Source organism: Cuculus canorus, chromosome 26 (assembly GCF_017976375.1).
Source record: "Cuculus canorus isolate bCucCan1 chromosome 26, bCucCan1.pri, whole genome shotgun sequence".
In the NCBI taxonomy this organism is placed as follows: Eukaryota; Metazoa; Chordata; class Aves; order Cuculiformes; family Cuculidae; genus Cuculus; species Cuculus canorus.
In genome coordinates, this window is record NC_071426.1 from 4,569,821 (window position 1) to 4,596,205 (window position 26,385).

At 43.3% G+C, this 26,385-nt stretch overlaps 1 protein-coding gene across 12 annotated transcripts in view; it reads left to right on the forward strand.

Annotated features, from left to right (window-relative positions):
- LRRTM4 (leucine rich repeat transmembrane neuronal 4) overlaps nucleotides 1-26,162 on the forward strand; it is a 519,233-nt gene extending 493,071 nt beyond the window's left edge. For 10 of the 12 annotated variants that reach the window (XM_054089009.1, XM_054089008.1, XM_054089012.1 and 7 more), the window contains 2 exons: nucleotides 24,792-25,399; nucleotides 25,599-26,162. In XM_054089009.1, coding sequence (XP_053944984.1) covers nucleotides 24,792-25,013 — 222 coding nt within the window. In that variant the 3' untranslated portion in view covers nucleotides 25,014-25,399; nucleotides 25,599-26,162. Of the gene's footprint in view, nucleotides 1-24,791; nucleotides 25,400-25,598 lie in introns of those variants that run through there. The other 2 variants (XM_054049570.1, XM_054049569.1) reach the window with 2 other exon arrangements.
- Nucleotides 26,163-26,385: the final 223 nt, after the last annotated feature.

A 26,385-nucleotide genomic window follows, 5' to 3' on the forward strand; every position in this document is an offset into this window, starting at 1 on the left:
AGGAGTGCAAGCCCCATATCCTTACTTCTACTTGTGTGTATAGAGAGTAATATGCATATGTTTTACATATTTATATGGAAACAGGCTCAGTTATTTGTTTCTAGTTTCATAAATTTAGTGAAAGTAAAGGATTTAAGGCTGCTGTTGCTGTTTCTAATACAATTAAGTACTGGTAAGTTATGATGAGATCCAGCTGAACAGAACAACCTCATCGTGAATTAAAAAAAACACGAGCATATTTGTGCTAGAGGTCTAAACCAGGAATTTCGGATGCTGGAGTAAATGGCTATGCATCCCCAAGCTGTTAACATGGATTTGATAGACTCGTTAAAGATGCTTCCTGTTCAAAGAAATTCCTGTTAAGCAAACACCTCTGGGGAAACATAGAAGCGTTGCAGTTAATTTCATACTGATGTTTGAGCAGGGCTTGGCGCATAGTTGCAGTTGTTAAGTTTATATCTATGAAAGCAAGCCTTACCCTACCCGTAAGGGGCATTGGTGGTTGTCAGTGCGTCCCCTCTTGTGAAAGCGCCTTCTTCCTAATGAGTTTAGGTTCCCATTTGATTTATCAGAAGCACTGGAGACATCTTCCTGATCTAGAAAGGCCTCAGCTTCTGTTGCAGCGGAGAAGGACCCAGGGAATAGCAGGAAGATGTGCCAGGGCAGGGTTAGCTTGGATATGAAGAAAAGGTTCTTCCCCAGAAAGTGGTGGAGCACTGGAAGAGCTCCCAGAGAAGCAGTCACAGCTCCAAGCCTGACAATATTCCAGAAGCATTTGGCCAACGCCCGCAGCCCTATGGTCTGAGTGTTGGGATTGTCTTGTGTTGGACTCTTGTGGGACCTTCCCACTCTGGGCATTCTGTGACTCTACGCTACACGTTTGAAGAACAGCAGGGCTTATTTCCAATAAGAAGCTTTAAGAATTAACCTCCACTGCCTCTCCTCTTTAAGCGCAGGTAACATTTGAGAAATATTTCCAACGGCTTTCATGTATTTTAAAGGTGTCCCTGCCCATGTTCAGGGGGTTGGAACTGGATGATCTTCAAGGTCCCTTCCAACCTAAACCATTCTGTGATCCTATGAAAATGTGGGAATGGGACAGGGGAAATAATTCAACCTTTTCCCCCAAAAAATGTGAAGTCAATATTACTTTTAGGGACGAATTTTTTTGAAGAGAACAAATAAATAGCAATTAAAGATAAAATGAGACGGGGCTTTTAAGAACAGAGACTTCCCTCACCACCTTTCAACAGCTCTGAGAAGTGGAGTTAGTAGTAGCTGTGGCTTTCTTGTGATAATGAGTGAAGAGAATTCCTATTAATGCAACCCAGTGTGCAAAGAGCCTTTGTTTCCCTTATCTCAGTAGGCAAAGTGTTCAGTGGGAGACAAATGTCCTTTGTTACACAATGCCAAGAAGTTGCTGCTGTTGGGTGAATTATGTAAACATTTTTTCAGTGCCACAGAAGATTGTGCTGTCAAACTTGGTTTGTGTTAATTAGTGAACACGTTTAATTTTACATGTGGAAATAGTTCTGTATGATTCAAGAAGTGATGTCTCAATTTACTTTAGTGATGCTACTTCCCTTTATTTAAAGTTAAACAAATTATCTACCTCTGAGTGGGATGGAATATGTCTCAGTGAATTGCTGTATCCAATCCAAGCTGGAAATTGATAATGATGTTTGATAGAGATGGCTAGCTGGAGTCCTGAGCTGCTGGAATCACTAAAAACTTCGGGTCAATGCAGGCTCAACCCTCAGTCGTTCTGCACTGGGGGCTGGTGAGTCAGTAGGAGGGGTTTTGGAACAGATCATAGAACTGTAGAATTGTTTGGTTGGAGAAGACCTTTGAGACTGAGTCCAACCAAACCTGCCTGCTACTAAACCGTATCCCTGAGCACCTCATCTACCAGCATTTTAATTATTTCCAGGGATGGTGACTCAACTGCTTCCTAGGGCAGCCTGTTCCTTGAATGGCAACCAACTCCTAGATGGCGTTGGCCCCAGACTTGTAAGGACTGTCGTAATATGAAATTGCTAAGCTAACTGCTGCCCATCGCTTTCATCACTCACTGAATAATAAAAGTGGCAATTTCAGGATTTTTGTTTTTAATAGGGCTCTTAAAAACTACATAGAAGTCAGAGTTGCTGTTCAAAGAGATGTTCTCTGAAAGCAGCTCAATAGGGTTTGGAAGGGCAAGTGTCTAGAAAAGAAGTTGAGAATGAAACAGGACACATCACATTCCGCCCTGCTCACCAGGAGTATTTCCTGAAGTTCTGATCACTCCACCTCAAAGAAGATTTTGTAGGGCTGGAAAAAGAGTAAGAAAAACAATAGGAAGACCATAGGCATGAAAAGATTCGTGTAGAGGGAGTTGGTAAAGGAAGAACATCCTCCACCTTGGAAGAGACATGACTGAGGGTGAGAGGGGATGACATCTATAAGGTTATAAAGTGCTATTGCAGCAGTAGCTAGCACGTTTACACACAGTTTCTCACAGTGCAAGAGGATGTAACATCATTAAGAGATCAATTAAAAAGTTGCGTAAAATATAGAATATAGAAAAAATGTCTGAAAACAAAGGTCAACTGGTTACAGTCCTGTAAAAGAAGGTCAGTCCTTGCTGTCATAGCGTCTCAGTTCACTAATAATCACTGGAATCCTCCAGTACCTATTTAGCATGTTAGCTCTTCAGGGACAGAAGTGTGTTTTCTGTAGGGTTTAAGAAATAGGAGTCAGGGAGTTGGGACTGGATGATCTTTAAGGTCCTTTCCAACACAAACCATTCTATGACTCTATTACTCTACTGCTTAGATTGAGGCAGAGATTCTTTAGTCAAAACAATCCAGTGAAAGCTAAAATTGCCATGAAGTGAGTTTGCTAGACAACAGAATAATGATTCCGTAACTGTACTAATTATATTAGCTTCTCTGAGGTTTCCATCTTGGATAAACACAGGTATAAAGGGAGAGTCAGGGGTAGGAGAGGTTTGCTGTTGTTTGTTTTCACAGCGTATATTGAATGGGACGAAGATTTCCCTGAATGTGTTTTGTGGCCATTGTTTTCATACAAAGTGTATTTACAATTAACTCTTGCTTCTGAGAGCACGTGCGTGGATGAGGGAAGAGAAGCTTCTGTTGTGTCCCATCATTAAAGCTGCTTATTGAATGAACGTTCGTGTTCAGGAAGGCGTGAAGGTTGCTGTGTTTCAGAATGAGGACCTTGCCTTACACCTGGGTTGGGTAAAGTACAACTTGTCGGAACAGAAAAGACACTGTGACTCGATAATTGCGTTTACCACTACTTGAAAGGTCTGATTTCTGTAAAAAGGAGAAGAGAAAGTAATTTGTTCTCCTTTCTTGCCTGAGAGGGCATCCTGCAGCCAGGTACATCGATTGCAAAGGTCCTATTAATCCTCAATAGGAGCAGAATTAATTGTTTTGTATTATCTGAGCTCCTCAAGGTCTCAGGTTAGGATCACAGCTCCAGTGTGGCAACCTCTGTGCACCAGACCTGGCACCTTCTCGGAGCTGGATCAAAACAGTGTTTTATACCAACGCACCATGACTCCAGCAGGCTGGGCAGTTAGTTCCATGGATATATGTGAGTTGGTAGAGATTGATGGTTAACTGTCCCTTCTCTCCTTTGGTGTACCACCAAAAAAGAGCCAAACGTGCTTTGCTATATGTAAATATTTATCTTCCTGTAGTTTCTACCTAATATATTAGAAGGTTTGTATAGTACTTAGCCTGCGGTAATAGAATCTGACAGAACGCTTGGAAGACTCGTCAAGTGTTTTATGCGTGCAGGTCCTTCAATGCTCTTCTGTCCTAAATATGTGTCAAGTTCTTATGTTTACTATTTTGCTGTGTTGTAAACTTTTCTCCCTAAAATTCATACAGTTCTAGCAACTGCGTATATCACAAACGGAACATAAATTACTGATATGTTATTGTGTTGTTTAAAAAACTAGGCTTAGGCTTCAGTACGGTATAGATGTCACAGACTGTCTTAAGTGATACATAGATTAACGGGCCAACAGGCCGGGTGGAGTGTGTTGTCACAGAAGTCTGTTTTAAGCTGAAAGGGAGAAGATTGAGATGAGATCTGAGGAAGAAATATTTCCCTGTTCAGGTGGGGAGGCCCTGGCCCAGGTTGCCCAGAGCAGTGGTGGCTGCCCCATCCCTGGAGGGGTTCCAGGCCAGGTTGGACGGGGCTCGGAGCCCCTGATCCATCGGGAAGTGTCCCTGCCCATGGCAGGGGAGTGGAACGGGGTGATCTTTAATCCAGTTTGGGTCCCTTAAATAAAAATTAAAAAAATATTAAAACCCCTTTAATTTTTGGATCCCTCCTGACCCAAACCAGTCTATGTTTCCATGATTCTGTAGAGCTGACCTGGAAACCAAGGGCTTTGGAATGAAATATCCACCAACCTGATATTGAAGGAAATAGATGAAGACTACTCCCTCTAAAAGACACTGAAGGATAACAGGATAGATAATGGACTGAATATCAGTCTTCGAGCAAAGTCTGAGCGCCAGAAGTGCCATCGCACCATTAGTGTACAAATTCACACTGCAACACATATGCTGAGAGAACTGTCATTTATGTCAACGAGTGGCAGCAGAGCCCTCAAGGAAAGGACATTTCGTGAGGATAAATGTAACTTATTATTTTCCTTTTGTATTGTGCTTCCCAGGCCCGCACTTGTAAAGGAGGGAATGGCAAAAAAGATAGACTCCTGATTTATCAGACAAAACCCACATGGTTGAGGCTACAACTGAGCCAGGGTTGATCACGCTCTCCTCTAATCTGCAGCTGGTTTATTTCTGATAGATAAATATGTGTTTAAATAATGCATCCTACCTTCCTCTGTCAATTCTTTTTTTTTATGTTCCCTTTGACAACTGAATGTTTCCATTATGCCCAATAAACATCTTGGAGACTGACCCGTTCTTGCTTTAAATGCACATTAAGACTGCATTTCCTTCGTTTCACCTTCCAAAGGCAACAGTGCAGCTGTTCATTATTTGCTGCACTTCCTACAAGAGACTCATTTTCAGGAGATAATTTTTTCCCTTAGAACTTCATAAAAAATGTTTTAGTTCCTGACCACAAAGACACAGTGAATAACTATTGCAGAGGAGTGCTGTGAGCTTTGATGTCGGAGCTGTTCTGCTTTCAAAGGGCACAGAAGTCTGTCAATGGCACATTCTTTTCTTCCATGGTAATAGAGAGTGCATTGCGTTGTGTTTTATTGTAGTGAGGTTTTGAAGCTCAACTTACTACATACCTGTAGCACAAAAAGGAAAAGGGTAACCATGTCAACCATTGTCCAGCTGGCAACCCGTGCTTTGCACTACCATCATTCACCATACCTCGTCTGGTCGTGGTAGCTTGTTTATAACAAGGAGATGAGGGCTCTGAGGCTCTTCCTCAAGGCAGGGAGTATTGTGTCAAGGCAGTGAAGAGCAGGTTATAATCCCCGTTCCTGTTGGTCTCTCTGATTGCTTTTGTGTTTTGATGCAAGCCCATGTACTTTATTTCAGGGTAAAGAATAAGGAGGGGAATAACAATCATGGGGAAGCTAATGGATACTTAAATAACTTTCCCCTGGTTTTGTTTATATGAGTGGGAGAACACACAGGCTGAAGAAAAAGGCTGTATTTATTGTTTAAGCTGAGGGGACACCCAGAGGACTTGGGTTTTTTTCCCAAGGACCCCATTGTTTGTGTCCCTTCTGTTAAGTATTGTGATTATTGGTGAACTGTGGCAGATGCTGTAAGCCTTACTGTGATCACAGCCCCACCGTATGTGGCTATAGTTAAAGAAGAGTCGATCACCACAACGCTTACGGTGCCTCGTAAGGAAGTTCTGTTGATTTGATAAAGGGTAAGACCAGTTGAATTTGATGGAGAATAAATGGAAGTCTATATATTGGGCTGCAGAAACAAAATAATGGTTTTACTTTCCTGAAGTAGAAGACCATCTCCATTTGATTTAATGGCCCTTGAGCTGCAACACTGGGGTGAGGTTTTAAGCTTCTGAGATTTCATTCATGGCCCCTTTTAGTGTGCCCCACCTCCCCCAAAGTCTTTTGTCAATGTGGCCTTGATTACTTTTATTTGGGCAATATCAAGCAATAGGGCCATGTATCCCAGTATTAAATTAGTATTAACCAGAGCCAAAAGTCCAGTAGAAAATTCATGGATTAGGGAAATAGGCAAATATGTGTTCAAAGTATTCATAGAATGGTTTGGGTTGAAAGGGACCTCAAAGCCCATCCAGTTCCACCCCCTGCCATGGGCAGGGACACCTCCCACTGGATCAGGGGCTCCAAACCCCATCCAACCTGGCCTGGAACCCCTCCAGGGATGGGGCAGCCACCACTGCTCTGGGCAACCTGGGCCAGGGCCTCCCCACCCTCACAGGAAAGCACTTCTTTCTAAGATCTCATCTCAATCTTCCCTCTTTCAGCTTATTACCCCTCATCCTATCACTACATTCAGGAACTTTGGAACATCTATATCAATGCTGGGTGAGCAGCGAGGCTGGTTCTCCTGCTGCCAGGTCCACCATCTGGCATAGACAGCTGAGGAAAGAGCTGGAGAGCCACGGGTTGAAGCTCATCCATGGGGTGGATCCATAAGACACACCATCCATGAACCTTCCCTTCTCAGTGGAGGCCATGGGCAAGGTGAGCCAGAGCAGAAAGACGCTGGAAGACTTACAGAAGTGAGGCCCTCAGCAACTACTGCCAGCAAACAGCAAGAAACAATGGCAAGAAACTCATCTAAATTTGTATATAATGTTAAAAAAAAAACCCAACTTGCTTGCTTTGTTTGAATAATATAGCAATAAGAAAGCACAAGGGTGCGTTAAGGAGCGATAAATGGCTTTGTTTGTTTCTGGATGGATCTGATACTAGTTGTTAAACTGGGAGACAGCTCTCAGGTGGGATTATCTTAAATACCAAAGATTCAAAACTAGTTATCTGATGTCAGACTAGCAGCTTCAACTCTTCTTGTCCGTTTCCTTGTCTTTTTGGTAGGAATAGTGATATCGGCCTTTGTTAAACGCTTTGATGTAGGTATTTAACTCTCCAGATTGCCTTGGGGGAGTTCTTTGACCTCTGTTTATTTATCTGTAAAATGAGGGTAATGATATCTGCTCGGCTCAAAGCAGCAATGCAAGACTTATCTGAATAATGATTGCAGAGCCCTTGGATGAAAGGTGCAGCACAAGGGCAAACAACTGATGTTTGCTCTTCTTGCTACGACGATTTGACTTAGGAATGTGGCAGGCTGAAAATATGCTGTGTATAAAATTCTGCAGAGCCCTAGTGGGTGAACGCTGACAGGACTGCAGTACATTTGCTGTGAATCAAGACTTATTACTATTATCATCCATGTTTTGCTTTGTAGAAGACACATATACGCTAGATCTTGTATCGTGCAAGTCTGAATTATTTCTGATTGTCAGACATAAACCATTACAGCAATATGAAGGGGATGTGCGATCATTTGGCTCTTGAAATACCCAATAATCTCATGAACCTATTCTCTTAGTGGCTGAAAAACACTAGTATGTATAACATTAAACGGCCGGTTCTTTATGCTCTTTTTTTGCAGACCTCAGATAAATTGCCTGTTTTGCATTCCTCATTCATCCTCATACAACTATCACTATCCCTCATTTGCTCCATCCTTGTTTTCACAGCATCACAGAATCACCAGGTTGGAAAAGAGCTTTAGGATCATTGAGTCCAACCATTCCTATCTGCCACTAAACTATGTCCCTGAGCACCTCGTCTACCGGTCTTTTAAATACCTCCAGGGGTGGGGACTCCACCCCCTCCCTGCGCAGCCTCTGCCAGGGCCCAATGACCCTTTCTGTGAATTTTTTTTTTCTCATGTCCAGCCTGAACCTCCCCTGGTGGAGCTTGAGGCCATTCCCCCTTGTCCTGTCCCCTGTCACTTGGGAGAAGAGCCCAGCTCCCTCCTCTCCACAACCTCCTTTCAGGCAGTTGTAGAGAGCAATAAGGTCTCCCCTCAGCCTCCTCTTCTCCAGGCTAAACACCCCCAGCTCTCTCAGCCGCTCCTCGTCAGACGTTCTCCAGCCCCTCACCAGCTTTGTTGCTCTTCTCTGGACACGCTCCAGAGCCTCAACATCCTTCTCGTGGTGAGGGGCCCAGAACTGAACACAGTATTCGAGGTGTGGTCTCCCCAGTGCCGAGTACAGAGGGAGAATCCCCTCCCTGGCCCTGCTGGTGACCCCATTTCTGATCCAAGCCAAGATGCCGTTGGCCTTCTTGGCCCCCTGGGCACACTGCTGGCTCATGGTCAGTCGCTGTCAACCATCACCCCCAGGTCCTTCTCCTCCATGCAGCTCTCCAGCCACTCTTCCCCCAGTCTGTAGCACTGCACAGGGTTGTTGTGCCCCAAGTGCAGGACCCGGCATTTGGCCTTGTTGAACCTCATGCCGTTGGCCTCAGCCCAGCCTGTTCAGATCCCTTTGCAGAGCCTCCCTACCCTCCAGCAGATCCACACTTCCACCCAGCTTAGTGTCATCCTCAGACTTACTGAGGGGGCACTCAACGCCTTCATCCAGTTCCTGCTGTTTATTGCCCACGCTGCGTGCATCGGTGTAAATCCACTTCAGCTGGGCTGTTATTCCCTCAGCTCTCATAAAGGGAATAGTGTTCATTCCCAAATGACTGGTACTTGGATTATCTAACCCTTCAGTGCCAATTACATCTTTTCCGTCACTAGATGTACTTGCCCCTACTCGTTCTGAGTTGATACACTGGAGGTCCTCACCAGGACACCATCTCTCAGGCCACTTCGAGGCTCACTCCTGACTAGCTTGGCTTCATCCCTCTCCCCCTTCACGTCTAGTTTAAAGCTCTATTAATGAGCCCTGCTAGATTTTTGGTGAGGGTTTTTGTACCCCTAGGAGACAAGCGTACCCCATCCCTAGTAAGGAAGCCTGGAGGTGCATAGGCCGGTCCGTGATCAGAAAACCCAGAGTTTTGCTCCTCACATCAGGTTTGGAGCCAGGCTTTGGGGCAGATGAAAGAGAGTGTATCTTTAAACAGCACACTCTGTGTTCCAAGAAGCCTTTCCAGTCTTCCTGGTAAGAATGAAAACATTTTCAGAGCTATTTTGATGTGCTTTGCTTTCCAGAGACCCTCTGGGCAGTTCACATTTGATCTGACCCATTCTGCTTACTGAAGGTTTCCACACTGCTCACTGATAGCAGTGAAAACTCTCGCTGTAGAGCGTCTCCTCAAGAGTGTGCTCTGTGCTCTTGAGAGAGAAACCTTATTGCAACAGAAATCTGATGTCTTTTCTACAATCTTTTATTTGTTTCCCACTGCAATTACCGTGGGATCATTTTTTTCAGCCACCTTCTTTCTGTCTCTTCACCAGTGAAGTTCATAGACTGTGGCCTGGAGTCACAATGCCACCTTTGCTCTCTTTTTAGTTCAGAGTGAAGAGACTGGAAAGGAGCAGAGGGGTCTGAACAACCCTCAGGCAGCCACAGTGTATCGCCAGAGGTCCGTGCAGGACCGGTTTGCACAGCTTATCTTCAGCATCTCGCAAGGGTTTGGGGCTGCAGCTCCAATTCAGAGGGCTCTGCCAAAAAGCTGTCCTCCTCATATTCTAGGATGCAATGAAATGTTGTGTTCTGCTTTGAGGAGGAAGCCCGGCACAACCTGCTTAAGCATTTGTCTTTACAAATGCTCTGTTCTGTGAAGGCTTTGTTGGTTTTGGATTAACTGTGAGAAAGTAAAGAGGGCTCTTAAAAGAGCAGTAGGCAAAGCCCTTGCATGGGGATTTGTAGCATCACCTTAAACTCTGGTGTCAAAGTCAAACATACCTTTAAACTGGGAGAGTTGAGTTCAGTAGTGCTGTGTTGAGAGCTGAATCACATTCCCAGCTCCCAAGGGATGCGTTTCCATCGGTGTTTTAGTTCAGATCAAGATTACACTTGTGATGTGAGTCTCGAGATTGTCCTTACTTGAGGTGCTTCAGTTAACATCCCAGAGCAGTCACTGAGAACAGAGACTGCATCTTTCTGAGGTGAAGCTAGATCTGCTCTGAAAGTTTATGGGCCCAGACTGGAACTAGCTGGATGTAAATCCTCTGCAACGTGTGTGTTGTGGACGCTGCGTTCTCAACTCTGACTCCTGTGCTCTGCAGATTTGCTCATACTGGGCTGTATCGCTTACAAATACACACAGAGTTACCGTGGCCACATGATAAGGGATGTGGATAAAAGATCTGTATTCATGTATTTAGCTTGTGGAAAAATCTGTCCCTCAATCTGTGCATCAGTTTAGAGATATTTTCTTGTTTGCTGTTTTCCTTTCTCCCACCCTTCATCTGTCATGCCTGTCTGGAGTGTGAGCTCTCCAGGGCAAGGGCTCTAACTAAATGCATGAGCATTGGTTACCACATTGCTGTTTCAGTTTCGGTCAAAGCCTCTGGGCACTGCAAATAAATAACAGATTTTGGATGATGAGAAGCTTATTTATCTCTTTGTATTTCTTCTCCCAGTTAGTGATCAGGACATGATAACTCATGGATGACCTAAACTTTGGGTATTTGTTCTAGGTGGCTGCGACTGCTATAGACCCATCAAAGGCAAAGGTCTCGTGCAGAAGTTTAATGGTTACAGCCCTATGTTCGTCCACACCAGTAATACACCAAAGTCATACTGTGCTCTGTTAAAGTTGAATTACTTATGTCTTCGCTGATCCCTTCTGATATAGGTGTTACTTTTCCCAAACAGAATGATTTTAAGATATTAGAGGTGCCGTTAATCATTTGGCTAGTACTTGGCTGGCTGAGAGCTTCTTCAGGCGTGCTGTCACTCCTTGATGTGGGCTGCAGATATTTCAGACAGCAGCTCCTTTGATTTTCAAAATCGAGCTTAGGGGCCAGATTTTATTTTCCAGCGTGACTCTTTGAACCTGGCTCTTTTCATTTATACCCCATCGCTACTGCTGTGCACGAGCGCAGAGACAGTCTGAGCCGGTAACTACTGTTTGTGCTTATTAACGTTCATTGCGTCAGAGAGGGGACGAGACCGCTTTGTTTGGCTTTCCTGAAATGCCAGAGTGTGCACAGTGCCACGAGCTAGCACGCATCGAGGTCCGTGTACTCTACAGCCCTCTCCTGGCTAGATTCAACAGTGCTTGACTGCTTTATTTCTGCCTCTGAATGCTTTTTCTTGTTTTTTTCAGAGCTAGGCTCAGGCTTCCGGTCAGATTTACATATCACGATCTGCTCGCTGGTAATTACAGCTTTGGCTCTTGCCAGCTGACAGCTGTTTCAGAGGGGAGAGTGGTGATCTTGACACAGAGCACTCCCCAAGCTGTTCCAATCCTGGACCCCTGTCTGGAGCAGCTCACTGTTTGAACTCAGAAATAAGACAAAAGACAATGGGTTGATTTCCTTCTCCACGGAGAAAAGACGGTGTGGAGTAGCTGTCCTTCCTGCTGCTTCGTGATTTCCATGCCAGTCCCCAGTGGGTTGACCATTAAATGTTACTTTCTAGTGATTCAAGTTTTCGTCCGTGTGGTTTCTGCGTTCTTCTTTCACGTTCTTCTCTGGAGCTGAAAGAGGGGAGATTTAGAAGAGATATCATGAAGAAATACTTCCCGGTGAGGGTGGGGAGGCCCTGGCCCAGGTTGCCCAGAGCAGTGGTGGCTTCCCTCATCCCTGGAGGGGTTCCAGGCCAGGTTGGATGGTTCTTGGAGCTCCTGATCCAGTGGGAGGTGTCCCTGCCCATGGCAGGGGGTGAAACTATATGGGCTTTGCGGTCTCTTCCAACCCAAACCATTCTAGGATTTTTTGCTATACAAGGGCTGTTTTGGGGATTTAACACATAATTTGTTTAGTTGGCTGCTTTTTTTTTGTTCTTTTCTGCATTAAAAATGTCACTAAACTGCTGTCACTCAATAAGCATTTTCGTTGCTTTTGCTTTCGTGGAATAACTTAACTGATCTGATTGGTTTTGCAGCAGCAAAGATTGCTAAGCCAAGAATATTTTCTAACCAATCTTCCTCCGAGTTTTCTCAGAGATTCTGAGTATGTCTTTGCTGATGATTTCCCTGCATATTATAAAACTTGCCCAGGGGAATGAAAAAGTCATTTTTTTTTTTTTTCTGTAGAGTATTAAAAAATAATGCTATCATTGTGTAATGTCCTCGCCTGCAATGCTGGACAGTCTTGCATTAATTTTCTGCTTGCTTGAACTCTGATATACAAAGATGCTATAGAACATGACTGAAACATGAACCCATGTTTGTTAATAATTTTCTAATGCTGTGTACTCTGTGAGTCCCTGCCCTGCCTTTTCTGTTCTCCCTGTTTGACGCTTCAGGAGCCTGTTCAGAAAGCAGTAACGATGCTGCTGTTGCATTCCTCCTTTGTATGTCACATACTCATAGATGAGCAATGGAACGATATTTTTGCCCTGGTACAGAATCATGAAACAATTCGGGTTGGAAAGAACCTTAAAGATCATCCAACTCCAACCCCTGTGCCAGAGGGACACCTCCCACTGGATGAGGGGTTTTAAGCCCCATACAACTTTGCCTTGAACCCCTCCAGGGATGGGGCAGCCACCCCTGCTCTGGGCAACCTCTTCCAGGGCCTCCCCACCCTCACAGCACAATATTTCTTCCTAAGATCTCATCTCAGTCTCCCTTCTTTCAGCTGAAAACCATTCCCCCTCATTCACCCTTCTGCCAATACTGCCTCCCCATCCTTAAATTATTTTCTCTCCCTTAACCTGGGGTAGCGATTTCCCTCTAGCTCTGCTTTATTCTACCTTCATTTATGGTGCTGCAAGCTGCAGAGGCTGTTCCTTAGCCTTTCAGTGAAGATGGTGGTTATATAAATCCTCACCCCAATATGAGTCATGTATCCATACCTTTGGAAACGGTTTCCTCTTGGTGTATGCACGCTGCTCCCATCACTGCTAATGGAAGTAACGTACGCACATCAGGAGGAGAAGCTGTCCCTTCTGCTGCTGGATTAATGTTTTTGCCAATGTGTTTGTGCCACCATACACACTGATTCCTCTGCTAGGAGACAGTGCAGGCAATTAAAATCTTGTAATTTCTCATGAATAGAATCCTGCTGAGACATACAGTATAATAGGAGCTCCCTCCCGTGTCCGAGAAGGTCTGTCGTGCCCGTGGCTTCTTGCTTCTCTCCCACTGGAGTGAATTTATCTCACTGTTTTCTCAGGAGAGAATAATAATTCCTTGAATTTGTGCTCGGTTTACAGTTCTGATGCTTTGCTTGCTTCTCTTCTTTTAGTTTTAAACATTCGTGATCAACAGCTCTGGATGTTGATGGTTGGACATAGACCAGATCAGGTGAAACAACAGTAGAGTGAGCATCTTATTTATTTATTTCTTCAAGTTATTCCTTTCTTCAGCATCCATTATCTGTAAGGAAAGATCCCTTTCAATTGTTTTAAGACGACTGAAAAATAAACCAAATTATCTACTTCCTTAGCTCAGTGCCATAATTTTGAGCATTGAATTTTAAATGATGGCAGAGGAGGACAACTCTGTCATGTTATCACTTACAGACCTAGGGGCTGGATACTGTCTGTATGTTTAATATTGTCATAGCAAATGGAATTAGTACCAGTTATAAATGTGGCTCACTGTTTTTTAATCAAAAATGTGTTGAGACTGTCATTTGACTCCAACCAAAATCTTTTGGGTATAAGTAGGTAACATAGAAGCAGAACCTTCCGTTTCTTTTATCAGTCTGATAAGGCACCTGGATATCCCTTTCTTCTAGCACTGGTGTGGGTTTTAATCACAAGCCATCGCGTCGCCTTGTTTATACCTCCTGGTGTCTTAAAGACAAAATATTGCGCAGTTTGAGTCACATTTCTCCACCCTTAGGAAGTACAATTTTGGTGTCTTCATATTCCGAATCCACGTACAACTTTTAATAGTGTTTTAAAATCTTTAAAGAAGCCGTTGATTTCTGCGTAGCTCCTTTGCATGCTATAAATTCTGAGCAGATCTAATGAAAAGGCAGTATTTTAATATGAGACAAAGACTTATTTCACTCATTCTCCAGTGCCTTAATTTGTCATTGTGGCAGCAACATTATCAGATGTTGATATTACTGCTGTACTTATTTATTATGAGTAATGGATAGAGCAGGTTTCCATCTTTATGATCAGTGCATGGAAAAAACAACTCTACCTTTTCCTTTATTGTCGTAATTCTTAATTCTTTTTCAAAAGGCACTATGTGCTCTGTTTCCCAAATGCCGCGCTGGACCTGGAGCCTGGGAGGATGCCTCAGGCTTTTCAGTGCATTGGGAGGTCCAGCTCCATACTATTTTAGGCCTGAAATGCCAGCAATTTAGAAAGCCAGCTGGAGCTGGGTGTGTTCGAGGTCAGGAGAATGCTCTGTGGAATTTATTACCTAATTGTTGACCTGTGCTCTGCTCTTTCTTCTCGATCCCTTGGAGACTTGGCATGGGGAACCTTTGACTTGGCCTGATAGGTTAAGTACAAATGATCTACACTTTACAGCCCTTAATGAAATGCATAGGGAACAAAAAATCTTGGTGAGAGCATAGCTTATTAAAGTGTTCAAGTGAAAGCTGAGTTGCTTTAAAAGAGACTACAGTTTTGACACTGTGTGTATTTAGGCACCTCAAGATATGGAGAGGCGCCCAAAGGAGTTCTTTTTCATCTACATAGGTAACTACAACATATTGCATCTCTATTGAAAACTAATCATAGAATGGTTTGAGCTGAAAGGGACCTCAAAGGCCTTTCGTAGAGCCCCTGTCAGTACCGGGAGCTGCTCTACAGTCTCCCCGAAGCCTTCTCTTCTCCAGGCTGCACAACCCAAACTCTCTCAGTCTGTCCTCATATGGGAGCTGCTCCAGCCCTCGCATCATCTCATCATCTTCGTGACCTCTGGACTCTCTCCAACAGATCCATGTTCCTCCTATGCTGAGGACTCCAGAACTGAACACAGGACTGTCCCTATCCAGTGTAGAAGCTTTTTGTACCCTTAGGCATCTATTGCTATTTAATTCCATAGGAAATTATCCTAATAGCACTGAAAGCAATATTAATGGCTTTTCAATTAGAATCTCTAGATAGGTTTGTTTATTTTATCGTCCCTCCGCAGCGGAAAATCGAAGTTTGCTGTGAATCTCACTTTCAGTTTTTCATCAATGGGCCCTTTTGTCAGGATAAAGCCATTTAAAAGAAATATTTTGCCCAAGGAACAATAACAAGGCTTAGAAGACTCTCTTCTTTCTGGGAGTTTCCTTTAGGGAAACTTTTTCATTTACTGATTGAAAGATCAAATCGGCCCACAGAGGGAGCAGTGGGGTGTGCATGATTTTTCTCCTGATCTCTAGAAAAGCGCACTAAGTTAAACAGTCCATTGAGAGGTTCGGTTTTTAAGGGAAAGGTGCTGGTGTGATTGAATAGAAGGATTAGGAAGTTATCTGTTGGGAAGGAAGAGCAAGCTTCAAATCCAGTGCACAACATCAGTGGAACTGACAGGGTGATGTTCTATAGGGGTTTAAAACATGAAATACACTCTGCAGGGGGGACTGAATCAATCACATTCTGGCTTTATGGTGTAACTTGTACAGCTTTTAAATGGTTTAAAAAGTTGGTGAGCATTTTATTGCCACTTATGAAATTGATAAGTATATTTTAATTAACTTTGTTTGATATTAAATCAGTCCATTTTGTTGAGTATTATATAGCCCCATATATCCATATAATGGATATAATTTATTAGGTTAATATGCCTATAACCATATCTAATACAATGGTGTTTATTTAATTCCTGTAGTTATTAATTATGAGTTAACTTTTTATGAACTATAAACAGACCTTTAATAGGACGTGCAAAAGTAACTGATGGCTGCGCTGCCTTCTGCCCTATGTCTCCTTTCTAAGAGAGAAGGAGGATGAGGGGAGACGTTATCACTGTCTACAACTGCCTAAAGGGAGGTTGTAGTGAGGTGGGTGCTTATGTCTTCTCACAGGTGGTAGGATGAGAGGAAATGGCCTCAAGTTGAACCGGGAGAGGTTTAGAATAGGGCATTAGGAAAAATTTCTTCACCAAAAGCGTTCTCAGGCACTGGAACGGCTGCCCAGGCAGTGGTGGAGTCACCATCCCTGGAGGTACTTAGAAGTTGGGTAGATAGGGTGCTTAGGGATATGGTTTAGTATGGTTGCACTTGGTTTTCAAAGGTCATTTCCAATCTAGTGATTGTATAGTTACTCTGTTGTTTCTCTACATTTTTCATACTAAGACCTCTCTTCTGACAGTCTGTGCCAATTTTGGGATCCTATTTTCCCAGCCAACGATACCGGAATTGTATAGACTACTGACGACCTGTCAGTCATTTGTAGTATTTAGGCTCCAAATTTCCACTGATACCACTTCTTTTCACTAGGAAATGGTCTAACACCTGCCAACCACAACCTTTTATCTCCAAGTTGACTTCTGATGAAGCCTTCCATTTCACGTGTTGAAGAAGTCATCCTGTGTCCACCTACCTCCAACTCCTACATCCTACAAAAGATTTCAGGCTTGATTCTGAAGACATTGATTTAATCCTCGGATCTGGTTGGGAGAGCTGTCTTTGTCCTGGCTGCTTGCTGCTCGTTTGGAGTGGGAGCCTTAGTCTGCTGAATGCCCTGTCTGGTTTGGTCACAAGCGTATTCAGCACCTTGAGTTCAGCAAGACTCTGCATTAGCCACAATTCCAGCTGGACTGATAGGATCCAAGTGAATCAATGTGATCACAAATCCTCTTTCCGTTATGTGCTTCCTGACAGATGTGTCCAATGTTGAGTCGTATCATACAGAGGGCTGAAGGGATGTAGGATGCCCATAAGATCAGTTTGTAGGACTATTACTGTGGACATAAGCAAGGAAAAAAAAGAGACTGCAGAGGGGTACATCAAAGGAGATGTTGTGCTTTATTTAGAAGGAAAGCTTAATTTGTACAGCACTTTGATTCAACCACATGTGTGCAAGTTGGTCTGTACACAAGTGAGCGAGAGATTAGGACCTACAGTGCTACACGTCCCTGTGGAACTCCAGCCCTCTTTGGATGTTCAGCCGGATGCCTTTGATTCCGTGGGGAAAACTGGTGGATTACAGACTTAGAATCATAGAATCCTTTGGTTGGAAAAGGTCTTTGAGATTATCAAGTCCAACTGTGCCTGTCTGCTACTAAACCATATCCCTGAGCATCATCTACCCGTCTTTTAAACCCTCCAGGGACTCAACCACTGCCCGTTACAGTGCCTGAGAACCCTTTCAGTGATTTTTTTTTTCCTGATTTTTAATGGGAACCTCCCTTGGTTTGACCTGAGGCCATTTCCTAATCATCCCATCCCTTGTTAGTAGGGAGAAGAGACCAATACCCACCTTGCTACAACCTCCTTTCAGGCAGTTGTAGACAGCGATAAGGTCTCCCCTCAGTCTCCTTTTCTCCAGGCTAAACCACCCCAGTTCCCGGAGCCGCCTCTCGTAAGGCTCGTTCTCCAGAGCTGGTGGTTCTTATGCGATGCTGATGATTTCAGGGCAGTACCAGGTATCGCGGGACCTGTAGCTACAGCCTGAGCCTTCCTTCTTGTCTGTCTCATCTCCTTGGTGGCAGCTGTATAGACCATTAATTTGATTTGGTGGGAAATAAATAGTGAAGGCAAAGAGGTGGTTTCTGGCTGGAGTGGGAAGGAAATTAAACATGAAATTGCAGGACATTGATTGTGGGAATTGCACCTACAATTCAAGCTACCAAAAGGTTCTTGTTCAATGCTTCATGCCTAACGTAGGCTTGCCAACCTCAGGCAAAGTTCTCAGTGGGATCTGTAACTCTTAGAAAACCGGGGCTAATTAAAGATTTTTAAGACCTTCACACAAAAATCAAGTTGACAGTTTTCCTGAACTGCTCAGATGTCACACAGGGAACCTCAGCAGAAACAGTACTCGTGAAAATCTCATGCTGCCTCAAAGCAGAGCTCTCAGATTTCTGAGTTCTGATTTTTTATTAATAAACAAGGGGTTTGATTTTCTTTCCTTTTTTTTTTTTTTAGTCAGTTTGAGAATAACCTTAGAAAGCACGAATTTTAAACAAAAAGCCTGTTTTAAAAACCAGCTAGGTGCTTTTGTGTTTGTTCCAGTTGGAAACAAGAGAACACAAACCCATTCATATTTCAGAACTCCAGTGTCTGCATTTAATGAGTTGAATAGGAAGTGCATTATTGTGCATTTTCCTGTATAGGGATGTTTTTCTGAGCTGACTCCAAAGGGATGTTCCAGGGTTGTTAACTGTGATTTTTCAGCAGTATGAAATCCACTGAAATTGTTTATACCGGCTATATCTGCCTAATGTGCCTAATCAGCCTATCTCTAAGGTGAAGCTGTGTGCTTCACTAATTGTCGAGCTATGATAGTGTATCTTGCTTATTTTTAATAGGGACAGGGTATAGGGTTTAAAATGAACTCTGAATTTGATTTATCAACAGCCATGATGCTAATTCAGAAATGAAGTCATGGTGTTCTGAGACCAAATACTAACACTAATGTGAAAACACAGCTTCCATATTTTGTAATTCTGGGTTTCCGCTACATATGGACAGCTTCTAAAGTTACACTAATTTGATCATATAATCATTACCTAGGCAGGCATTTACACATAAATCAGTTTGCCTGGATTAGAAAGTAGCAGCAAGTGTGAAACCAGATAACGTTCGACTGCCTGAGAACATTCATGCTTCGGTTTTGTTTTGTAGAAGAGAACTGCAACACAGCAATGGCTGTCCTATCACGTTGTCCATCAGGATGAATGGAGCACATCTTTAGCGCTAAAATCAGAGCATTCTTTCTCTTTAAAAACAGAGGCGATAGAATAGAAGACATATAAACTGCAGCGTCTGAACATGGGATGTATAAAGGCAAAGTACCCAACCTGGGAGAGCCGAAACAGTCTGGTTCTCAGAAAGGTCTTGAGAGTAAATGGCTCAAGTTGCACCGTGGGAGGTTTGGATTGGATATTAGAAAAAATTTCTTTACTGAAAAAAAGGATGAAGCATTGGACCAGATGCCCACGCAGTGGTGGGGTCTCCATCCCTGGAACCATTAAAAAAACATGTAGATGTGGTACTTTAGGACACAGTTTAGTAGGCACAGTGGTGATGGCTTGATGATTGGACTGGATGATCTTAGAGGTCTTTTCCAACCTTAATGATTCCATGATTCTAAGATTCTAAAGTCCATCACTTCATTGCGGGCTGGAGGCTGCAGGTTTTTGCCAAAGCAGTGACTTGTCTGAGGGCCCTGTGACAGTTTGTGCCCTCACATCATTCTGCTCGCAGGGGTAAAAGTGAGGCGCACTCCATCCCACTGGAGACCTCCCCTAGAAACTGGTGCTGGGATTGTCAGTCCATCCTCATACTAAATTTCTCTCTGCTTGCTGTTATTTCTGGTACCGAGAGTCACTTGGACATCCGTGGCCATTCACCTTTCTCAACAAAGAAATTCCTTCTCTGCAGGATAACAACGGTGGGAGATCTTTCTTCAAAACTGAGCATAAAGAAAAAGCTTGTAATATTTCCAACATGACATAGATCTGCTCTGAAAACCTGTGTTTCCAACATTTGATTTAACAGTTTACCAGGAAATTATTTCAACCGGGGACTGGTGGTGATTAGATCTCGCTGAACTGCAAGTGATTCTGAGTGAGACAGAGAATAAATCTCTGTCCGATCCTTCGCTAGTCTTCACTGCAATAAGTCTGTTGCTGTGAGCAGAGAAGAAAATGCTTAAGTGAGAATCGCGGTCAAAGGGAAGATCTTGGTGTTCTGTTAACTCTCGGTGTTACTTGATAGAGAGGTGTCGTAACACGGCTGGATTTCAGGTTGCCTGAAGCATCCCATTAGGAGGCAGTGTGAGCAGTTAAGAGGGCGTGAGGGTGTTTAACATGCGATGAGAGATGGAGGAGAGAGAAAAGTTGTTTAGAAATAAGGTCTCTTGATGTTCACTTGGGACCCAATCCAATATTCTTTAGAGCTCACCAGGTTCAGTAGCTGTCAGGTAAGGTTTCATCTCTGCTGATACACTTTTCAAGTTGCAGAAAAGCATTTTTGGTGAACATCTAGGTTTGAATGACCACAACTATGAGAGTCATAGAATCACAGAGTGGTTTGGGTTGGAAGGGCCTTACAGAACATGCAGTTCCAGCCTCCCATACCCGCTTGCCATGGGTAGGGACACCTCCCACTGGATCAGGGGCTCAAAGCCCCATCCAACCTGGACGTGAACACCTCCAGGGATTGGGCAGCCACGACTTCTTTGGACAACCTGAAGTAGAATTCCAAACTGAATTTTATTTTTCAATGGGGCTTTATTGTGTAAGTATCATCAGAAATGTATAAAGTAACGTAGCTACTTTAGCTCCCAGTATTTATGATGTAAACAAGTAAAGCTGCTGATGAAATTCAGTGCAGTGTAAAAGGAATTAAAAAGACGAAACACCTGAGCTGGAGTGTGGATACATGTTTTTGCATGTTGGAATGACTGAGGGTTCAACTGAATATCTTTGCTGAATGTCAAAAGAAAAGTGGACACGGAATGCTAAGAAATCTCTCTTTAGTGCGGGCCACATTTTCACTGACTATCAGGTAAACTCAAGCTACTTCAGCTTGTTTCAAAGGGAGTTGCAGCAAGGCTGTTGAGTTGTTAACCTCTACAATGTCAATTCGGCTGTGAAAGGGAAGATTTGCATTCCTAAATTTCCTCCGCTGAATCTTTTATCTTCCTCCTGTAGCTGGGAATTAATGTAAATTTTTGCTTTTAATAGAAGCTTTGTTTGAAGTGCATGGCTGCTAAGATTCAATGTTTATTACATTGAGAGTGAAGATCTACAAAGGTGTGGACTCCAGAAGTCAATACCAGCTAACTAATCCAGCCCATTAGCCCCAAACCCACATGAACTCCTACAGCGCTTGAAAGGCTTTTGGCTCATTGTGCAATGGAGTCAAGACAGAGCATAGATTCTTTCATTGACTTAATTATCTGCAGCACTGCATAGCCAATATGGTCACATATTAGTCATTAGAGCAGAATCCTACTTGGCGCCATACATGGACGGAAACCGAAATGCCCATCACATGCGTATCAGTGCCGTTGGAGAGTCTTCCACTTTGTTTATCTTTTCCCTACTGCAAAAAAGTTTTAATCCAGCACGGAAAGGACACGGATCTGTTCGAGAAGTTCAGAGGAGGCCACAGAGATGATGCGAGTGCTGGAGAACCTCCCATATGAGGACAGTCTGAGAGATGGGCTTGTTCAGCCTGGAGAGAACTTAGAGCAGTTTCCAGTACTGAAAGAGGCTCCAGGAAAGCTGGGGAGGGGCTCTTGATCAGGGAGTGCAGGGATAGGATGAGGGGAGATTGAGATGAGATTTTAGGGAGAAATGTTTTGCTATGAGGGTGGGGAGGCCCTGGCCCAGGGTGCCCAGAGGAGTGTCTGCGCCATCCTTGGAGGGGTTCAAGGCCAGATTGGATGGGGCTTGGAGCAACCTGATCCATGGAAGGTCTCCCTGCCCATGGGAGAGGGCGGGAGGGGAACTGGATGGGCTTTAAAGCCTCTTCCAACTCAAACCATTCCACGATTTCAATCTATGATTCAAATAGATATTAGGCAGTTTCAGTTTAATGAAATTAAAACAGAAATTAATAAGAAAATGCTGTGAAGAGGCACGTGCATCATCTCCTGTTAAACGTCCTGGCATTCTGGATCCCAGCCCTGAGCTCCACACGCTGCACTGGACCATGTTGTCATGGAGCATAACCATGAGTGAGCATGTGAAGCCAAGAACCGAGTCAGATGTTATGACAGATTACATGAAAGAAAGAGTTTTGTTTTGTTTCTGTTGTGTTTCCATGTGAGCAACTCTTTATCTTCACTTAAAATTGAACTTCATCCAAATGAAATGTTTAGAGCACAAATGGCTGTGGTTAGCGGCAGGAGAAGGCAGCAAAGGACACTGTGCTAGAAGATCTCAGTTCTTTTCCTAGCTCTACCTTTGATTTGCTGGTAGATAAATTCTCAGCCTTACTCCACGTTCTAGCCAGTAAAAAATGTGTCTTCTGTGGATTCATTGGCCAAGGCAGTGGTGGAGTCACCATCACTGGAGGTGTTCAATAATAAACATGTAGGTGTGGAGCTTCAGGACATGGTTTAGGCATGGTGATGTTGTGTTGATGGTTGGATTTGATGATCTTGGAGGTCTTTTTCATCCTTATCTATTCTATGTACCCATTTTACTTTTCACACTGATGAAAGATATGCACCTCCTCTCCACACACGCAGCACAGTGACCCTTATGAATATGATTTCAGACATACACGAACCCAACTTAAATGAAGACAAGTGAGAGACTCCATATAACTCCTGGGAAAAAATTGAAAAGGAAGCGTTTTTATCCACTGTTTCGGGATGTTGTTGAGATCCTGATCCTTTCGACTCCTGTGTGGAGCAGGGAAGAAAACAAGCAAACAGTGCTGCATGCAAGACTAGGGTGGTTAATGTACTGTGTATTATTGCTGTAAAGTCGGGACCTCAATCTCTCAACTCTCCAGAACACAAACAGTCCTTGGCTTTTATAGAATCATAAAGAGCTGCCTGAAAGGCTGAGGACAAATTCAAGCCCTGATGTGAATTGGCATGGATATTATTGTATCCAAAGGGAGTTGGAGTTTCTTGCACTGTGGCTGAATTTGATCCACAAGTGAACACAGTTGTCCCATCAAATTCTACCGAGCAGCTTGTCTTCTGCATTCTTGCCGTTCAGCTGTCACGTAAAATGACATTTTCAGCTGAATTCCAGCTAGTGGAAGGGTTTTGGAATGTCTCCAGCATTCTGGAGAGAAGCAGGGGAGGAATCTGACTGCTGAGGGGATCCAAATGCAAGAAGAACTCTAACCCTGCAAAACTTCTACTCCGAATCCCTTTGCTTTTTTTATACCTTTCTGAATGAAGTATGCCATGCAATGGAAATTTGTGATAAATTAGCTTGGCATTAAAAAGTTCAGCATGGAAAAGGAAAAAAGTATTTGTTACAAGACTGAATTATGTGTAGAATCTGTCCAGGTACAACGAGGTCAGGTTTCCTAGCACTGTTAGAATAAACTCTTGCCTCCAACTCCTGCAGCCTGTGTTGGTTTGTATTTTTTTCTCACTAAGAGCATGTTTCTTTCTACTTGATCAGCTCATCTCTTGCAGATGATAAGATTATCTGCAAAGATTTGTTTCTGATGTTGTGCCTTAAGTCATATTTAGTTGTAGGATTAACATTTGCAAGCATAGAACATTTATGGGAGGGGAAAAAAAGGTAGGTAGCTGGCAGTTTCTGAATATTTGCATAAAGACAGGATGAAGTTCAGAATAGATCTTGCAGATTTTTCAAATATATGGCTGTTTTTACAAGGTGTGGATCTTCTCAGCTCCAGCCAGCATCAGTTGAGGCTCTGACAGTGTTTCTTTTGGTGAGGTTGTAAGATAAAGAACCCAGAAAGTTGCGACCTTGGACAAGCAGATTTGTCGCAGAAGAAATAAAGAAGTTTACCAGCTGTGCTGAAAGCTGCACGTGCTGGCAGCCAGATTTTCCGGTCCTTGACGTGATCTGGCTGGTCTGTGTTTTGTAGGAATTCTTGGACCCTTTCAAGGCACTGGGACAAGGGCCAGTTTTTGAAAGGTTTATATTACTTACCACTCTCGACAGGTCCCTGCAAGGAGGTTATAGTTAGGTGGGTGCTGGGCTCTTCTCCCAAGTAACAAGTGATAGGACAAGAGTAACTGGCATCAAATTGTGCAACAGGAGGTTTCAATTGGATATAAGGAAAAATTTATTTACTGAAAGAGTGGTGAAGCACTGGACCAGGCTGCCCAGGGCAGTGGTGGAGTCTCTATGCTTAGAGGTGTTCAAAAAACACGTTGGTATGGCAATTCAGGACATGGTTCAGTCAGCACAGAGGTGTTGAGCTGACGGTTGAACTGATTGAGCTTAGAAGTATTTTCCAATCATAATGACTCTCTGATCAGGAGCTTCCAGTTCACCCTTCGTAGCCAAATTGTCCAAAAGATGTCAGGATTCAGCACTTGAGAGTGTTTTGAAAACACAAGTCTGTGACTACAGAGGTGTTCAACAGATGTGACTCCATCCACAAGTGGGAACCTACTGACTAACAGGAGTGTAAGTAGCACTTTTTGAGGGATGTGTGTGTGCTACAGGCAGCCTAGAACCCCAAAGGTTTATTTGGAGAACCGTGGGATGAATGTGGATGGATGCCCCATCCCTGGAAGTGTTCAAAACAAAGTTGGCTGAAACTATGAGCAGCCTGATCCAGTAGAAGGTGTCCCCGCTTATGGCAGTGGAGGTAGAACTGAATGACCTTTATAAAATCCCTTCCAACCCAAACAACTCTCTGAATGCCGAGGTGCTGAGCATTCCTAGAATCATAGAATCACCAGGTTGGAAAGGACCCACTGGATCATCGAGTCCAGCTGTTCCTAACACTCCCTTAAACCATGTCCCTCAGCACTTCATCCACCCGTTCCTTAAACACCTCCAGGGAAGGTGACTCGATTCACTGCGTTTGAGGCTGCACTGTGATAGATACTGTACGAACGTGTGACGGAGCACATTATTTACATGTATCTCTCTTTTGATCTCTGTTTCTCTGGTGCAGGTTCCTCACCACATGAAGACTTTACCCTATTACAGTTACGACCAACCAGTGATCGGATACTGCCAAGCTCATAAGCCTCTCCATGTAAATAAGGGGTACGATACCATGTCCCGGGAGCAGGCTGAGACAACCAACCTGGAACTCAGTCGAGACCACAGCTTCATAGCTACAATTGCGCGTTCGGCTGCTCCAGCCATTTACATTGAAAGAATACCAAACTAACGATGGAGACAACTTCTTCAGGGGGCGGAGTGGGGAGTTCTTTTGAGGGACCTTTCATCTCGGAAGAGAGCAGGGCAAGAAACTAAAACCTACCATTCCAGTTCCAAATGTTCCAACACGGACAAAGGGAAGGGGATCGAGCAAACTCCGCAGACTGTGGAAATGCTGTCTTGCAGTACACACTGAGAACTTCAGGATTTTCCTTGCTTTAAACTTTCAAACAAATTCCTCAATGTAAATATTAAAGAGAGATTGTCAAGTTCTTATTAAAAAAAAACAAAACAAAAAATAGATTTCACTCTAGCTACATAAAGGGATGGATTAAGAGTTTTGTTTGTATATTTGATTTTTCTACATTGCACGGTTCCAGGGAAGGAGAACCACAGGTAAAAATAAAAGGGATGGGGAGGGTGGGGTTCGAGTGGGGTGGGTCAGCCATGTTTCCTTATTAAGTGTTTATTACTCTTCAAAGATTGGTTTAATATTTTTGTTCTTTTTAAAGACACAAAAGATAGATATATATTTTCTTCTTTTTTTTTGAGTTTTGGGTTTTTTTGATGTCTTTTATTTTTTTTTTTCTTTTAGTGGTCAAGCGCTAATATTTCCAACTTCAGACATGGGCATTAAAGCTTATGTTGAACCAAAAGGACATTGGCAATTGATGCAGCAGAAACAAAGAAACTTGGGTGCATGTACATTTAAGACACAGGCTGTACACTATGGAGGGTGCTTTTGATTTTTACTATCTTCATTGTGCTTCATTATTGACACTACAATTACTTTTCGGGCTCTAAAAAGGGGAAAAACATACCATGGAGTAACGACTCTCGTATTTACAGTCCAGCAGTGCTTGTTAAGCAAAATTAATGGACGTTTGGGAACCAAAATGGAAGTGATATGCTTGAAATGGATCAGAAGGAAAATCTTTTAAAGCAAGAGTATTTGGTGAAACTCACTGGCTGACACAATTTCTAAAACACAGGAGAATGTGTAACATTGGTTTTTTGGTTTTTTAATTAATTATTATGATCAGTTAGTTTTTGTGTAGTTTTTATCAATAAAATGACAACAACAACAACAACAACAAAAAAAAAGTGGTGGAAAAAAATAAACATATTATTTTGTGGTTGGGACACCACAGCCAAGCTACTGTTTGAATGGTTTTTCTGGATGTATGACACGGTGACTCACTGGAGGAAGGAAACAGTGCCTTGTCCTGTCTCACCTCTATCTCACCTCTTAGAAGGAGATCTAATTGGTTTGAGGTTTAAAAACCTGAGTCTGAAGAAATTCAATTTATTTGGCTTGTCTAAGAAAAGGTGAAGAGGTGATTCCATCAGAATACCTAAATGGGCCTGGGGGGGGGGGGGGG